Source organism: Amblyraja radiata, chromosome 1, assembly GCF_010909765.2.
Source record: "Amblyraja radiata isolate CabotCenter1 chromosome 1, sAmbRad1.1.pri, whole genome shotgun sequence".
Lineage (NCBI taxonomy): Eukaryota > Metazoa > Chordata > Chondrichthyes > Rajiformes > Rajidae > Amblyraja > Amblyraja radiata.
Window position 1 is genome coordinate 2,191,306 of NC_045956.1, and position 18,428 is coordinate 2,209,733.

An 18,428-nucleotide genomic window follows, 5' to 3' on the forward strand; every position below is an offset into this window, starting at 1 on the left:
AAGACCCACTTGGTCACAGGTAGAACGTACAAACTCTGTAAAGACAGGAGCTGTAGTCAGGATGGAATCAGAGTCTCTGGCGCTGTAAGGCAGGAACTTTACCACAGTGCTGCCACAACTGCTGGGAGGGGTTGGAGGAAGGGCTGTCCTCGTCATCACAGCTACTGTGGAGATGCTCAACAGTTTGATGTTTCTTGTCGCCCATATCACCGGCAACCGAACCCTGTCCATTCAGACTGATGCAGTCTTAACATTTGATGATGATACTGCATTCTTGGTTGTTTAATGATGAGTCTGAGTACATGAGGGAGATCTTTAATCTGGTTGAGTGGTGCCAGCCCATGAGCTCATTGTTAACTTCAGGAAGGGAAAGATGAAGATCTATGAGCCTGCTTCATCAATAGACAATAGGTGCAGGCGTAGGCCATTCGGCCCTTCGAGCCAGCACCGCCATTCTCTGTGATCATGGCTGATCATCCACAATCAGTACCCCGTTCCTGCCTTCTCCCCATATCCCTTGACTCTGCTGTCTTTAAGAGCTCTATCTAACTCTCTTGAAAGCATCCAGAGAATTGGCCTCCACTACCTTCTGAGGCAGAGAATTCCACAGATTCACAACTCTCTGGGTGAAAAGGTTTTCCCCCCATCTCCGTTCTAAATGGCCTACCCCTTATTCTTAGACTGCAGCCCCTGGTTCTGGACTCCCCCAACATCGGGAACATGTTTCCTGCCTCTAGCGTGTCCAAGCCCTTAACAATCTTATGTTTCAATAAGATCACCTCTCATCCTTCTAAACTCCAGAGTGTACAAGCCCAGCTGCTCTATTCTTTCAACATATGACCGTCCCGCCATCCCGGGAATTAACCTTGTAAACCTACGCTGCACTCCCTCAATAGCAAGAATATCCTTCCTCAAATTTGGAGACCAAAACTGGACACAATACTCCAGGTGTGGTCTCACTAGGGCCCTGTACAACTGGAGAAGGACCTCTTTGCTCCTGTACTCAACTCCTCTCGTTATGAAGGCCAACATGCCATTAGCTTTCTTCACTGCCTTCGAGTGAGTGAGACAGCATTAGAAAGAGTCAAGAGCTTCAAGTTCCCGGGCATACGAATGTCTGATCTGACCTGGGCCCAGCACGTTGATGTAATTACAAAGAAAGTTCATTAACGTCTTCTTCACCAGGTTCAGTAGTGAAGTATTTAAATCTGAACAGTTAAAATTATTGAACGCCAGCTGTTTTTTGTCGTCGATTGGGTTTCATGTTGCTGTGCATTGAATTGTTTAAAGGTGTTCTCTGCTTGCTTTACAGATTCCATATTCGAACCATCTATAGCTCTAGCAAGTCTTGTTCAGCACATCCCGTTGCAAATGATAACAGTTCTCATTAGGAGCCTAATCACAGATCAAAATGTTAAAGATGCCAGCATGACTTGTGCTCTCTGCAGGTAAAGAAAAATCTTGCATTTGTGTCAAATCCTCTAACCAGTCCAAAATACTTTTCAGCGGATAATTAATTATTGATTTGTTGTTGTTGCTGGAGAAACTCAGCGGGTGCAGCAGCATCTATGGAGTGAAGGATTTGTCTTTTGTTAGATGTGGCCCTTGTGGCTAAAGGGATCAGGGGGTATGGAGAGAAGGCAGGTACAGGATACTGAGTTGGATGATCAGCCATGATCATATTGAATGGCGGTGCAGGCTCGAAGGGCCGAATGGCCTACTCCTTCACCTATTTTCTATGTTTCTATGATTGATTTGGTGTTACTGTTATTACATGGACAAATGTGGCCTTGTCTCTACAAGTACTGTTGGAAACTCAACATTTAAAGTTGAGTGGTTGCAACATTCAAGGAGAAGGAAATTGAAAGGACAATTTGTAACTGCCCTTGTAAATGAATTGGAGGAGAGCAGGGAGTTGTACAGATAGCACAGATAGTTCAATCAAAGATCCACCACTAAAATTAGAATCCAGCAATTTAGAATTTAAGGTAGACAAAAGTGCTGGAGAAACTCAGCGAGTGCAGCAGCATCTATGGAGCAAAGGAAATAGGCAACGTTTCGGGCCAAAACCCTTCTTCAATTTAAATTGGAAAGCACATTGTCAGTATGGTGAAAATGTAGTATTTCTCCCATATGGAACTGGAAGCTGTTGGGTAATTTTAATGCTTAAAAGTAAAAAGGATGAGTAAATCCAGTGATTATAGAAAGGAGCTGAGTAGATAAGAATTATATGTATCTGAACAGAGCTTGGCAGAAATCAGGGGAATGAATCTGAAAGACACTTGATGTTAAATCGATAGATTTTTGAATTAAATGTTACGGTAAATTTAAAAAACAAATGTAAAATCATCCATGAGCCATTACATCAGATTGTGAATGGAATAAAAGCAGCTGCAGCTTGTATGGCTACTCCATCTCTGTTTCAACATTACTGTCTATTACCTCTGTCCTATAATTCCATTCAGAAATAAAAACCCATCAATCCGACCTTCAAATACACTCGATAAATGCACATGCACTGCCTGCTAAAGTATTAAATTCCAAAGATTTATGACCCTCTGGCCAATCTGCTTATCCTGAGACAACGCTTCTGAGGACACTACCTCTCAGCATCACCCGATCATTTTCTCAAATTTTGTTTCAGTGCGAGATCAGTTCTCGTTCTTCTAAAAGTAAATAAAGACAAACCTTGCTCAAACTTTCCTTGTGGGGAAAATCGCCTCATACCAGGAATCGCTCTGGTGAATCCTGAACCACCAGTAAACTGATCCTAATGTAAATGTTTCATTATTTTTTTTTTTGTCTCTCTGTAAGTTTTTGTTTTGAATTTGAGTTACATGGTGCATTTATTCATGCTGCTTAAAATGGATATATAATCAAAAATTCATCACTTTTAAGAAAGGTCCAATATTATGTCTGAATAACCTGGATTTAGGACAGTTAAAATCATTTGTGTAAAACCTACAGAATAATTTAATATTTTCATTGCTATGTGCTAGATACATAATGTTTGGGACAAAGACCCATCATTTATTTATTTGCCTCTGTACTCCACAATTTGAGATTTGTAATAGAAAAAAAATCACATGTGGTTAAAGTGCACATTGTCAGATTTTAATAAAGGCCATTTTTATACATTTTGGTTTCACCATGTAGAAATTACAGCAGTGTTTATACATATCAAGTCAATTATATTTCGATAGCACATTTAAAAACTACTCTCGTAGACCAAAGTGCTTTACTAACGTGCTACAAACAGTGGTACATAGATCAACAATACATACATAAATACATACATATATACATACAGTGTTCCCTCAGAGAACCTCAAGAAAGGCTTGAGAGTAGAAACAAGTTTTTAAGTCTTGACTTAAAGGAGTCGATGGAGGGGGCAGTTCTGATGGGAAGGGGGATGCTGTTCCACAGTCTAGGAGCTGCAACCGCAAAGGTACGGTCGCCCCTGAGCTTATGCCTAGACCGTGGGATGTTCAGTAACCCCAAGTCGGCTGATCTGAGGGACCTGGAGGTGGAGTGGTGGGTGAGAAGACTTTTAATGTAGGAGGGGGCAAGCCCATTGAGGGTTTTGTAGACTTAGAGGAGAGTCTTGAAATGTATTCGGAACCGCACAGGGAGCCAGTGGAGAGAGGCCAGGATCGGGGTGATGGGGTCCCTTTTTCGGGTGCCCGTCAGGGGTCTCGCTGCGGAGTTTTGGACCAGTTGCAGGCGGGACAGAGAAGATTGGCTGATGCCAGTGTAAAGGGAGTTGCAGTAATCTAGGCGGGAGGAGATAAACGTGTGGATGATATTTTCGAGGTCGTCAAATTGGAGGAAAGGTTTTATTTTAGTTATCGTCTGAAGCTGGAAGAAGCTAGCTTTTACCACGGCCTTGACTTGTTTGTCAAATTTCAACGTGGAGTCAAATATCACGCCATGGTTTTTGACGTGAGGTTTGAGTAATGGGGTAAGGCTTCCAAGGCTGCCTGCTATCATTTTGATGGAGTCCGAGGGCTGAGTAGGATGATATAGTCGTCCCCCCCCCCCCCAATGTTTGGGACACTTTGCTTCACATGCATTTGTAATTGCTCAGGTGTGTTTAATTGTCTCCTTTATGCAGGAAATAGAGAATGTATAAAAATGGCCTTTATTAAAATCTGACTGTGCATTTTAACCACATGTGATTTTCTTTTCTATTACAAATCTCAAATTGTGGAGTACGGTGGCAAATAAATAATTGATGGGTCTTTGCCCCAAACACTGCAGCTTCCAACTAAACATTTTTTCGTTGCTAAAACCTATCAAGCAGTTTGCGTAATAAGAACATACTTTGAAGTGTTTGTAGGTGTGGCACAAGGGGTGGTAGAGCTGCTGCCTCAGAGTTTCACAGATCTGGATTCAGCCCTGAACTCTGGTGCTGTCGGTACATTGAACATTCTCCCCATAATCGTGTGAGCTTCGTCCTGGTGCTCTAGTTTCATCCCACATCCCAACGATGTGCAGGTTTATTGGCCTCGGTAAATTGCCACAAAATTGTAGGGAGGGGATGAGAAAGTGAGGTGACATAAAACTAGTGAGAATGGGTGATCAATGGTCAGCGTGGACTCAATAGACAATAGGTGCGGGAGTAGGCCATTCGGCCCTTCGAGCCAGCACCGCCATTCAATGTGATCATGGCTGATCATCCCCAATCAGTACCCCGTTCCTGCCTTCTCCCCATATCCCCTGACCCCGCTATTTTTAAGAGCCCTACCTAGCTCTCTTGAAAGCATCCAGAGAACCTCCACCACCCTCTGAGGCAGCGAATTCCACAGACTCACCACTCTCTGTGAGAAAAAGTGTTTCCTCATTTTCGTTCTAAATGGTTTACTCCTTATTCTTAAACTGTGGCCCCTGGTTCTGGACTCCCCCCAACATCGGGAACATGTTTCCTGCCTCCAGCGTGTCCAAGCCCTTAACAATCTTATATGTCTCAATGAGATCACCTCTCATCCTTCTAAACTCCAGAGTGTACAAGCCCAGCTGCTCCATTCTCTCAGCATATGACAGTCCCGCCATCCCGGGAATTAACCTTGTAAACCAACGCTGCACTCCCTCAATAGCAAGAATGTCCTTCCTCAAATTAGGGGACCAAAACTGCACACAGGTGTGGTCTCACTAGGGCTCTGTACAACTGCGGAAGGACCTCTTTGCTCCTATATTCGATTCCTCTTGTTATAAAGGCCAACATGCCATTCGCTTTCTTCACTGCCTGCTGTACCTGCATGCTTACCTTCATAGACTGATGTACAAGGAACCCCAGATCCCGTTGTACTTCCCCTTTTCCCAACTTGACGCCATTTAGATAGTAATCTGCCTTCCTGTTTTTGCTACCAAAGTGGATAACCTCACATTTATCTGCATTAAACTTCATTAAACTCAGTGGACACAAAGGACCTGTTTCCACGCTGTATCTTTAAAATAAAAGGTGTGTTTGTTAAACTGAGTTCTTCTGTCAATCTAAAGTCAACTTGACTCAAACACTTGTTGCTGTTAAAATCAATTCTTTATTCAGCTGAGACTAGTCTCTTGAACCTTCCAACACAGAGCTGATGCTCTGGGGCGGGTCCAGAGAGGAGTAACTTTGACACAAACTCATGGCATTTATACAGGTATTACACATTTCAGATTCAGAGGGTATGACAAGCTAGTAACCAATCATCTGAGTCCTTCTGGTGATTTACAACATCAGTCACATGATCCCCCTTCCCTGGCCTCATTACAGCCTTTGTTTGCCTGTGGTATAACTTTGCTTATTTTATTTCAACACAGCAAAACCCCAGTAGGCCAATTATCAAAGACCACTCCTCAAAATACAAGATACGTACAATGATCACACAAGTGATACACACGTCCCATACCAAGAGAAAAGATATTTCTATAAATCTAAACAATTTCTATAAGTCTAAAGTGTACCTTTCTACCAAGGCAATACATTTCATAATTTGTTTTACTACAATTTCACAGTTTGAAATACTTTTACCTATGTCTTTAAAACATTAATTATATAAGTTTGCTGAATTACAGTTTCTAAGTTCAAAACGCACATCTCCCATCCAAGGATACATGGGTCGTAAATCTGTCTACTTACTTAATTAGTGTTTGGTTCCAGGATACAGCTTCATTCTTAGCTTACATACTTCATACAGCTTAACTTACAGCCTCCCCTTTTCCTGCTATCTCTGGGAGCTGTATTTCCAATCTTTCTACATGGCCTTTTACAAATATTACAAATCATCTTCTTCTCCAAGTAACTACTCCCCTTCACATACATCCTAATTCAACATAGCCAAGGCCAACTACAGGGCCTACTATCTCTCAGCCCTGAACTATATCTCAAACTCAGCACAAACCTCACAGCTCAAGAATGTCCATAAAGAAAAGAGTAGATGACCTCTGGCCTAAGGAGAGGCCCCTTTCAGTTATCCATTTTCCAACACAATCATACCAAATATAATTTCCTCCAGTTCTATAATTGCCTCAGCAATAAAGCTAAGCTAAGCAGGTTCAGGTTCAGGCCTCCATGTTTTGATTCATCTTTGCCTGTGTGTATTTGTCTGTTTGCACTTCATTTCGGTTCAGGAAAACCTCAAGCTTTTCTTTTGCAAATTACCTAGCTTATATAAAAGTCACTATCCGAGCGGTTCTATTTATATAATATTTCCTCATGTTTAGGCAGTGTATAAAGGAAGACAAGATCAAAATGTTCAAACCAAAAGCTCAGTCAAAGAGCAGGAATTAAGGAAGGTTCAGAAAGGGATATTGACAAAAAGCTATGGAAGAAATCTGGAGCATATGGCCTGGGCAGCTGAATACAAAGCACAAGTGGTCACAGTCAAATGAATGTGAAATTCTGGAGTGATTGTAAGAATGGAAACGGGAATATGGGAAAAGACAAGCCATGAAGATATTTAAGTTAAGAATTTAGAAATTTAAAATTGGTGGACAGATGAGTAGAAGTCTACATCACGAAACAGCAGAGATAATGAAATGGGACGATGGAAGAGAAGATGTTGTGAAATTAGTAGAACATGACAGATAAGAGAACAGCCAGCAGTGCATGAAATAGTCCTGTCAGGAGCTGACCCTGGTCTTTATGTTACTTGTAGCAGAAGAAGGATTGAGACAAGGTGAAGGGGACCAATGTAACCATGGTGGTAGAAGATGATAGACAGAATGCTGGAGTAACTCAGCGGGACAGTCAGCATCTCTGGAGAGAAGGAATGGGTGACGAGACCCTTCTTCAGTGGTAGAAGATGATATTTGTGCTGACATGGGGATCTACAGCCCAGTTTAATTACATGTGGTATGCTGAGATTATGAACAGTCTGAGCTAGTCAAGTTACATACGAGTTTGTGGGAAGGTCACTGAGCAGTATTTCAAGGAGCTTTTGGACATCGTATTAAGACATATATGAAAGTCAAAGTCAAGTTTATTTGTCACATACGCATACGAGATGTGCAGTGAAATGAAAAGTGGCAATGCTCGCGGACTTTGTGCAAAAAACCCCTACAAAACAGAATGGAACAGAAACACATATTCACATATTACATATTTGTGGGAGGAAAAAAAGAAAAAAAACAGCAATTTAAAAAAGACACAGCAGTAAAAAGGTTCAGTAAAGTTAGTCCCTGGAGAGATAGGAGTTTACAGTCCTAATGGCCTCTGGGAAGAAACCCCTTCGCATCCTATCCGTTGCAAGTTGTGCAGATGCAATGTTCCTAATTGAATCAAGTTAAAGTTGAAAAAAAAACACTCTACAAGGCAAATTAATTTTCTGTGTGAAACTTGAGAGTGATTACCACAACATGAACCTTTGTTTTAAGTAAAAGGCTATTTTTAAGGCTAACCACCTCCACCTCATCTATTGCATCCGCTGCTCTAGATGTCAGCTGATCTACATCGGTGAGACCAAGTGTAGGCTTGGCGATCGTTTCGCCGAACACCTCCGCTCGGTCTGCATTAACCAACCTGACCTCCTGACTCAGCACTTCAACTCCCCCTCCCATTCCGTATCCGACCTCTCTGTCCTGGGCCTCCTCCACGGCCAGAGCGAGCACCACCAGAAATTGGAGGAGCAGCACCTCATATTCCGCTTGGGGAGGCTGCATCCTGGTGGCATGAACATTGATTTCTCACAATCCTGGTGGCATGAACATTGATTTCTCACAATTCTGTTAACCCTTGCTGTCTCCTCCCCTTCCTACCTCAGCCCTCGGGCTCCTCCTCCTTTTTCCTTTCTTCTCCCCGCCTCCCCCCACCCCCTATCAGTCTGAAGAAGGGTTTTGGCCCGAAACGTTGCCTATTTCATAGAAACATAGAAACATAGAAATTAGGTGCAGGAGTAGGCCATTCGGCCCTTCGAGCCTGCACCGCCATTCAATATGATCATGGCTGATCATCCAACTCAGTATCCCGTACCTGCCTTCTCTCCATACCCTCTGATCCCCTTAGCCACAAGGGCCACATCTAACTCCCTCTTAAATATAGCCAATGAACTGGCCTCGACTACCCTCTGTGGCAGGGAGTTCCAGAGATTCCTTCGCTCCATAGATGCTGCTGCACCCGCTGAGTTTCTCCAGCATTTTTGTGTACCTTTAACTTAAAATACATTTGGGCAGGTACATGGATAGGAAAGCTTCAGAGGGATATGGGACAGATGCGTGTAGATGGGACTAACTTACGGCATCTTGGTCAGCATGGACAAGTTAGGTCGAAGGACCTATTTCTGTGCTCTAGACCCATACAGTGGTAGTAAAGTGCTACAATAAAGCTTGCATGCTTTGCAGTAAATTCAAACTTTTTGGGAACCCACTTCTAGAAATTACGGAGCATTCAAATGTTTCATAGAAACATAGAAAATAGGTGCAGGAGGAGGCCATTCGGCCCTTCGAGCCTGCACCGCCATTCATTGTGATCATGACTGATCGTCCCCTATCAATAACCCGTGCCTGCCTTCTCCCCATATCCCTTGACTCCACTAGCCCCTAGAGCTCTATCTAACTCTCTCTTAAATCCATCCAGTGATTTGGCCTCCACTGCCCCCTGTGGCAGGGAATTCCATAAATTCACAACTCTCTGGGTGAAAAAGTTTTTTCTCACCTCAGTCTTAAATGACCTCCCCTTTATTCTAAGACTGTGGCCCCTGGTTCTGGACTCGCCCAACATTGGGAACATTTTTCCTGCATCTAGCTTGCCCAGTCCTTTTATAATTTTATATGTTTCTAAAAATCACCCCTCATCCTTCTAAACTCCAGTGAATACAAGCCTAGTCTTTTCAATCTTTCCTCATATGACAGTCCCACCATCCCAGGGATCAATCTCGTGAAACCTACGCTGCACTGCCTCAATCACAAGGATGTCCTTCCTCAAATTAGGAGACCAAAACTGTACACAATAGTCCAGATGTGTTCTCACCAGAGCCCTGTACAACTGCAGAAGAACCTCTTTACTCCTATACTGAAATCCTCTTATTATGAAGGCCAACAATCCATTAGCTTTCTTCGCTGCCTGCTGTACCTGCACGCCAACTTTCAGTGACTGGTGTACAAGGACACCCAGATCTCGTTGCACCTCCCCCTTACCTAACCTAACCCCATTGAGATAATAATCTGCCCCCTTGTTTTTGCCGCCAAAGTGGATACCCTCACATTTATCTATATTATACTGTTTCTAATTATGTACTTTTGTCTCCTGAAGGATGATTGATTGGCTGTCTTGGCCATTAGCTCAGCATGTTGAAACATGGGTGATTGCATTACTCAAGGGATTGGCTTCTGTCCAGAAATTCACCATCCTCATAGATGTCACTCTGCTTAAAATTGACCAGGTAAGTGAAAAAAGATAATCCAGACACATCTGTTACAATAAGGGAACCTCAAAGAATGAAATGTACTGTTGCTGATGTGACTATGATTGGTGATTTGGTGCTAAGCAGTTTGAAAATCTCATCTGAAGAAACTGGAAATGATCAGATCAGTAATTTGTAATAAATATCATGTGAACGTGAGTGCATAATCGCACTTGTGTGCGCGCTTGCTCCCCCTTACACACCTGTACTCGCACGCGTATGCACACGCCCCTACTTTGTATCACAAATGACAAAACGGCATAAAATTAACACTGACGTCTCCCTGCATGGCTAATTATCTCTGCCAATACAATATTTCCATTATCGCCCAGTACCCCAAGATGCTCTTTGCATCTAGAATTTCATAGTTATGGAACTGTACATGCAGAAATGGGCCCAAGTTACCTCTCCCACCTGCCTTCAGCCCAGTCTCCATATACTGAGCATGTACCTATCTACGCTAATCTCATTTGCCTGCATTAAACTAGACAGTATCCACTAGTCTTTTCACATTCTGTACAAATTCCTTGTAAACACTAGTTGCACCTGCCTCTACTACCTCCTCTGACAGCTTATTGCATATAAACCCTACCCTCTATGTGGAAAAACTACCTTATCTATGTACCGTCCCCCCCCCCCCCCCTTTAATCTTATAGACCTCCTGTAAGGTCACCCCTCTGCCTCTTGTGCTTCAGTGAGAACAAACTCAGCCTATCCATCTCTCCCTGTAACTGAAACCTTCCACTAAAGTTAGCATCCTGGTAAATCTCTTCTGCACTTTTTCTAATGTTACCTATAGTGTGGCAATCAGATCTGTGCATAGCATGCCTTGGGACCTGTGTCCTAAGTGCAACCTAACCAGTGTTTTGTACACAATGTCCAAACTTTTGTACTCAGTGCTATGAAGGCAAGCATGCCAAATGCCACCTCTATCCACCCATGTCACCATTTTTATGGAAATATGAATTTTCATCCTAAGAACTGTCTGTAGATCAAAACTCCTAAGGTCCCTGGCATTTACTACGTATGGCCTGACATTATTTAACAAAATGTGTTGCCTCATTTGTCTGGATTTAATTCCATCTGCCACGTTTCCACCCACCCAAGCTTGTCGCTGATCTCTGTCCGCGTATCCTTAGTCAGCTTTTATCTACAATTCAACGTATTTATATTATCTGCAAACATGCTAAGCAGACTATTTACATTTAAGAATCACACTCGTGTTCTCAACTTATCACCTCCCAGACTCCCAGTTTCTATTTCCACGATTCCTTCCCACCCCACCCCACTTCCTTCCTTCCCCCATCCCAATATTATCTACTAATCAACTCCCTCCTCACCTGCATCTAGCTAGTACTTGCTCGACCCCTTCCCCTCCAACCCCCCAAATCCCCGCCTCTCTATACTGGCTACCTCCCGTGTACACTCTTTCAGTCTTGGCATGAAACATCGACTGCTCATTTCCCTCTACAGATATTGCCTGCAATGTTGAGTTCCTCTCGCTATCCTTTTTTTTTTGGCAAGGCAATAAATGGTGTGTTGCCTGTGACATCTTCTGAATAAATAATCAAAATGGTTATATTCCCCCTAATAAGTTGAATTCTAAAAGCGTTTAAGAAGGAAATACAGATGCTGGAAAATTGAAGGTAGACAAAAGTGTTGGAGAAACAAAGCGTGTGCAGCAGCATCTATGGAGCGAAGGAAATAGGCAACGTTTCGAGCTGAAACCCTTCTTCAGACTGATGTAGGGTGGGAGGGAAGGGGGAAGAAGAAAGGAAAAAGGAAGAGGAGGTGCCTGAGGGCTAAGGGAGAGCTGAGAAGGGGAGAATTCTATACCGGAAATTGGAGAATTCAATGTTTATGCCGCTAGGGTGCAGACTGCCCAAGCGGAATATGAGGTGCTGCTCCTCCAATTTCCGGTGGTGCTCACTCTGGCCATGGAGGAGGCCCAGGACAGAGAGGTCGGATTCGGAATGGGAGGGGGAGTTGAAGTGCTGAGCCACCGGGAGATCAGGTTGGTTAATGCGAATTCTAGAAGCCACTGATGCAGAGACAGAAGAGGTACTGGGATAAAATGCAATTACTAATTAAATTCAATGTTAGTAACAATTTGAATATGTGGGGTAAGCCCCCATATCTACAAGCCACTGTTGAAGACGTTGAATCCTTGATCTGAAGTAGCTGGTCTCAGCTAAGCAATCATATCGGCCATATATAGAGCACCAGTGTATCTGATCACAGACATGAACATTGGTGAATGTCATTGTACATGACAGTCGACAGCTTCATCTGCTGAAAGTACTAGTGTAAGAATGGACGTGAACATGTTTGACTTGGCTTTGGTGTCCTCTAGGTAAGAAGTTTGTATATTAATGAAGAATTGTACATGCAAACTGCATTACGAAGGATCAGCTAAAGGTGTAGTCCCGATCACCCAATTTACCTCTTTGTGGCTTGCACTTTTTACTATCTGTGCTTCATCTGTAACTATAATGTTGTAACACTATATTCAGGACTCTAGTTTTCTCTTTGCTTTATCTGTTGCACTGGCGTATGGCTTGATTATATTCACGGTGTGACTTAGATGGATTGCACACAAAGTTTTTCACTGTACCTCATTATATGCCGCAATAGTAAACCAATATCAATAACTGCTCCTTTTGAATCCCTATATGTGTGTATGGTCGTAGGTTTCAGAAAGTGGTGAGTTTTTGGTGGGGGGGGGGTGGGGGTGGGAGGGGTATTAATAAATGCTGCTCACTGGTTACTTGATTTGCTCTGCTAGGTATTTCAGCGACTTTGGTATCCCATCGTGCGGCCCGGAGCTTTAGTGGTTCTTTCCCACATGCTGCTCAGCTTTCAACATTCTCCAGAAGCTTTTCATTTAGTAAGTTATTACAATTACATTGTTAATAATTAATACTCTTGCTTTCTTCACAATAAACAATAGGTGCAGGAGTAGGCCATTCGGCCCTTTGAGCCAGCACCGCCATTCAATGTGATCATGACTGATCATCCCCAATCAGTACCCCGTTCCTGCCTTCTCCCCATATCCCCTGACTCCGCTATTTTTAAGAGCCCTATCCAGCTCTCTCTTGAAAGCATATGCTGAGAGAATGGAGCAGCTGGGCTTGTACATTCTGTAGTTTAGAAGGATGAGAGGGATCTCATTGAAACTTATAAGATTGTTAAGGGCTTGGACACGCTAGAGGCAGCTCTCTCTTGAAAACATCTAGCTCTCTCTTGAAAACATCCAGAGAACCTGCCTCCACCGCCCTCTGTGGCAGAGAATTCCACAGACACACCACTCTCTGTGTGAAAAAGTGTTTCCTCGTCTCCGTTCTAAATGGCTTACTCCTTATTCTTAAACTGTGGCCCCTGGTTCTGGACTCCCCCAACATCGGAACATGTTTCCTGCCTCCAGTGTGTCCAAACCCTTAACAATCTTATATGTTTCAATGAGATGCCCTCTCATCCTTCTAAACTCCAGAGTGTACAAGCCCAGCTGCTCACAAATTAACTTCAGACAAAGGGGCTGGATCTAAAACACTTGACAGCAATTCCATCATCATACCTTGTCCCAGGATCCCACCCTGACCATCTTTGGCAACTTACCATTGCCAAAGCAATGTAGACAAAAATGCTGGAGAAACTCGGCGGGTGAGGCAGCATCAATGGAGCGACGGAAATCGGCCAAATTGTCAAAGCAATGTTTCACTGCGTTGAAACATGTGATATTCAGTGACACTTAAAAAGAGTTTAAGGAATTTAGCTAGGAACCCATTAAACCATTGTAAATTGGAACCCTAACTGTAAAATGGAATTATGGGAAAAAATAACATGACCCAAACATTACGGCAATCACTTCAGAGTAATAATTGGGATCATTGCTTTGGCTGGTGCAATGATTCGGCTCCAGATATGAAGTGAATCTGGTATACTGGCTCCGTAGAATTACATCAGTGTTCAATCTTTTGTAGATTAGGAGGTGAAATGCACTGATATCTGAAGTTATGTGTCTCCAAACTCTGTGCTGCAGACGTTGAAGATCTACTAGTCAAACTATTATGTTTAAAATTAATGCAGTTTTTCAGGTACAATAGATAGATAGATAGATAGATGGATGGATGGATGGATGGATGGATGGATGGATGGATGGATGGATGGATAGACAGACAGACAAACATTTTTTTATATGTAATATAACAATTAAATTGGCAGAAAGGGTCTTTGTATGTTTAATTATTTACTTTTTTTTTTGCAATTTATTTAGGAAGCAGGGAATATTGGACTTGATCTTGACAACCGTAAATTGTCAGAATAAATATGAAATAAGTTACCGTAATCTGAATTTCTATAGAAAACATTTGACGCATTTTACAACTTTGTGAATTGATATCTCTACAGATTGTACCTCACATCATAAAACTGGTTCAGGTTTTGAAAGATGAAGCTTCACCGGCCCGTAAAATCTTCCTCGTGCAATTGACTGAGTTGGTGCATTGTATGATGTATCAGTACTCTGGCTTCCCTGATTTGTATGAACCCATTCTTGAGGCCATTAAGGTATGAACTTGAAAGTTATTTATAGAGAATATACAAATTTCCAAATTTATTAAAAGAGGAAGAAAATTAAAGTCACAACTAAACCAATGTGTAGCTCCAAAGGTAGCTGTAGAATTTAATACAAATTGTTTGAATATTTATTCATTCATTGCATGCAGATCCTGGCCATCTGAAGTATATTGAATGATACCTAGACTGCCATATTGTATCTGTGCTTATTTCTCTTTTACTACACAATGTTGAACACTTTACAGTACATTTTTATTACCTGAAATAATCTTTACATGTCTTGGCATAACAGTATTTCACATTTGACCTTCATCTGAAATAAAATGTTTAAAAATATATCACGTGTATTTTCCAACCACCACCAGCCACCTTCTCCTTCATGACAGTGTCCATGTAACTTGACCAGCTAGATTCTGTGCCATTTAAAATGGAATTGAGTGCAAGTCTAACATATGATTTTCAGTGTTTAACAAGGAACTGCAGATGCTGGAAAATCGAAGGTAGACAAAAATGTTGGAGAAACTCAGCGGGTGCAGCAGCATCTATGGAGCGAAGGAAATAGGCAACGTTTCGGCCCAAAACCCTTCGTCAGATTGATATAGGGTGGGTGGGGGGAGAAGAAAGGAAAAAGGAAGAGGAGGAGCCCGAGGGTTGAGGGAGAGCTGAGAAGGTGAGGAGACAGCAAAGGCTACCGGAAATTGGAGAAGTCAATGTTTATGCCACTAGGGTGCAGACTGCCCAAGCGGAATATGAGGTGCTGCTCCTCCAATTTCCGGTGGTGCTCACACTGGCCATGGAGGAGGCCCAGGATAGAGGTCGGATTCGTAATGGGAAGGGGAGTTGAAGTGCTGAGCCACTGGGAGATCAGGTTGGTTTATGCGGACCGAGCTGAGGTGTTCGGCGAAACGATCAGAAGGGTTTCGGCCCGAAACGTTGCCTATTTCCTTCGCTCCATAGATGCTGCTGCACCCGCTGAGTTTCTCCAGCATTTTTGTCTACCATATGATTTTCAGTTACTTTTATTCATCACCATTATCATTATCAATTTTTGCCCTAATGCAATGACTAAAGATTTGTAGTGCCAGCATGGAGCTACTCGAATATTTGCCCATAGATGCCCTGTGCCTCCACACCCAGTTTTCTTTTGCTTCATTGTTATCCGGTAATGTCCACATTCTCCCCCACACACTCATTTTAATGTTGCACAAATCTCAACCCCATCTTTCTCTCCAATCCACGTCTTTATATGGCTTTTAAAAAAGACATAGCGAGATTTTATTTAATTCCTCTATCACTGTTTTGGTAGTTTTCCATGCAGGCCATGAACGGCACATGCACTTTGAATGTGTGATGTTCTGTGAAATCAACTCATTGGATATCAAATTAGATTTTCTTGTGTGCTTCTTTAATTTCTTGTCATTCTAACTGCAATACGCACTTTGCATTACGTAATTATTTGCATAATATAATTCCATTGCATGACTACTAATTAAAGGTATAAATTTAGGCCCATGGTCCCTCCAGAAATTTCACTTAATGCTTTCCATTTCCATTTTAATCGCTAGTGTTGTGGGTGTCTTTGAGTAGTTCATGTTGAAAAAGCAAGTTCTAAGGGCTTCTAATGTGTGTGTTTCTCTCTCTCTCTCTCTCTCTCTCTCTCTCTCCCGCTCTCTCTCTCTCTCTCACTCTCACTCTCACTCTCACTCTCACTCTCACTCTCACTCTCACTCTCACTCTCACACAGAGAGAAAAACCACCACACACCCTATAACAGTGTTTTCAAAGTTTCCATTGGTTTGTCTGTTACTTGTTCATATTTGCCATTTGATGCTTTTTTTTTTGCATTATTTCCTCCATAGCTTTTTTTTAAATGCCATAAAATATTGTGAGTCAATGATATCAACTGATGGGTAACTAAAATGTAAACTGGTATTTCTAGGATTTGCCAAAACCTTCTGAAGAAAAAATGAAGCTCACTCTTAATCAAAGTGCCTGGACGTCGCACTCCAATTCTCTGGCATCTTGTTTGTCAAGGCTGTCTGGAAAATCTGAAACTGGGAAAACTGGGTTAATAAACCTGGGCAACACGTGCTATATGAATAGTGTAATTCAAGCATTATTTATGGCCACAGAGTAAGTGAATTTGTTGTGGGGATTTAGCACATTGTTATTTCTGCATGAACAAGCAACTAAAAACTAATTTGTGTCAATATCCATCTCAAACAACCAATAAAACATTGGACTCACTTTGATTCCACCTGGTATAGATCCTCTCACTGTTGGATTAATTTGACATTAATGTAGTCTTTTTTTTAATGTGGAAGTCACTTTGCATTCTCATAAAAGAAAACAGATGCATCCATCTTCCACACTTTTCTATCTATGATGTAAGATATTTATTTCTAGTTCATTTGTTACTGTACTGAAGTTGATCTGCACACAATAGCATTTTAAGCTTTTCATCCCAAATCTACTTATAATGCACTTGGATAAGTAGCTGCAATTAACTCACAAGTGTGTGGAACAGTGGAACAAGAAGGCTTTCTGACTATTTTATATATTTTTAAAATTATAAATATGTGTAACGAATAGTTAGCCACAGTTTCTTAAATTTCCATGTGAGATTAATAAGAGGGGTGGGAGATCAAAAATTAGCTTTATTTTATTTGGTGTCCTCTAAAAGAAATTCATTTAGTTTCAGGAGATCCGTTTTATCACTTAATCTGAATGGATCGCGACCTTTGATGAGAAAGCTGCAACTTCTATTTGCATTCTTGGCACACACTCAGGTACTTAAAAAAAAATGATTATCAGTTCAGTAGATTGTGTAATTCAGTGATGGTAAATATTGGATGCTATTATTTATTTTTTCTGCATGGGATGGGAAATGATTTGACCATTTTTTTGTTATCAATGATGGTCTTTAATTCTAAAATTGAAAATATCCAGAAGATGGGAAAAGAACTGTTTTGGTTTTTTTTACTTATAATTTGATCTGTTCAACAAACTATATTTTTTGCCTTGAACAATTTAATGACTGTCAATGTGTACACAGAACTACTAAATGTGAAGTATTTTGGCTTCTACGACTTCTTGCATTCTCCCTTAATTCTGTCTACATGTTTATGTTTTATTTAGTATTGGTTATGTCAATTTTTACAAATTCTGTATATTGGACTGAAGTGTTTACAAATTGGCATTTGCAGAATTTGCACTTCAGCAGGTTATGTGACTGGAGAATTGGTATTTGTAATTGGTTATGGATGAGGGAATTGAATGCAACATCTCCAAGTTTGCGGATGACACGAAGCTGGGGGGCAGTGTTAGCTGTGAGGAGGATGCTAGGTGACTTGGATAGGTTGGGTGAGTGGGCAAATGCATGGCAGATGCAGTATAATGTGGATAAATGTGAGGTTATCCACTTTGGTGGCAAAAACAGGTAAGTAGACTATTATCTGAATGGTGGCCGATTAGGAAAAGGGGAGATGCAACGAGACTTGGGTGTCATGGTACACCAGTCATTGAAAGTAGGAATGCGGGTGCAGCAGGCAGTGAAGAAAGCAAATGGTATGTTAGCATTCATAGCAAAGGGATTTGAGTATAAGAGCAGGGAGGGTTTACTGCAGTTGTACAGGGTCTTGGTGAGACCACACCTGGAGTATTGCGTACAGTTTTGGTCTCCTAATCTGAGGAAAGACATTCTTGCCACAGAGGGAGTACAGAGAAGGTTCACCAGACTGATTCCTGGGATGGCAGGACTTTCATATGAAGAAAGACTGGATAGACTCGCCTTGTACTCGCTAGAATTCAGAAGATTGAGGGGGGATCTTATAGAAACGTACAAAATTCTTAAGGGGTTGGACAGGCTAGATGCAGGAAGATTATTCCCGATGTTGGGGAAGTCCAGAACTAGGGGTCACAGTTTAAGGATAAGAGGGAAGTCTTTTAGGACCGAGATGAGAAAATCAT

The 18,428-nt window shown here is 41.8% G+C and overlaps 1 protein-coding gene across 1 annotated transcript in view; it reads left to right on the forward strand.

Annotated features, from left to right (window-relative positions):
* usp38 (ubiquitin specific peptidase 38) overlaps positions 1 to 18,428 on the forward strand; it is a 49,489-nt gene that overhangs the window by 9,128 nt on the left and 21,933 nt on the right. The window contains exons 3-8 of the mRNA XM_033012393.1: positions 1,313 to 1,448; positions 9,734 to 9,863; positions 12,670 to 12,771; positions 14,292 to 14,450; positions 16,399 to 16,592; positions 17,155 to 17,248. Of these exons, the coding sequence (XP_032868284.1) occupies positions 1,313 to 1,448; positions 9,734 to 9,863; positions 12,670 to 12,771; positions 14,292 to 14,450; positions 16,399 to 16,592; positions 17,155 to 17,248 (815 nt within the window). The remainder of the gene's footprint in view (positions 1 to 1,312; positions 1,449 to 9,733; positions 9,864 to 12,669; positions 12,772 to 14,291; positions 14,451 to 16,398; positions 16,593 to 17,154; positions 17,249 to 18,428) is intronic.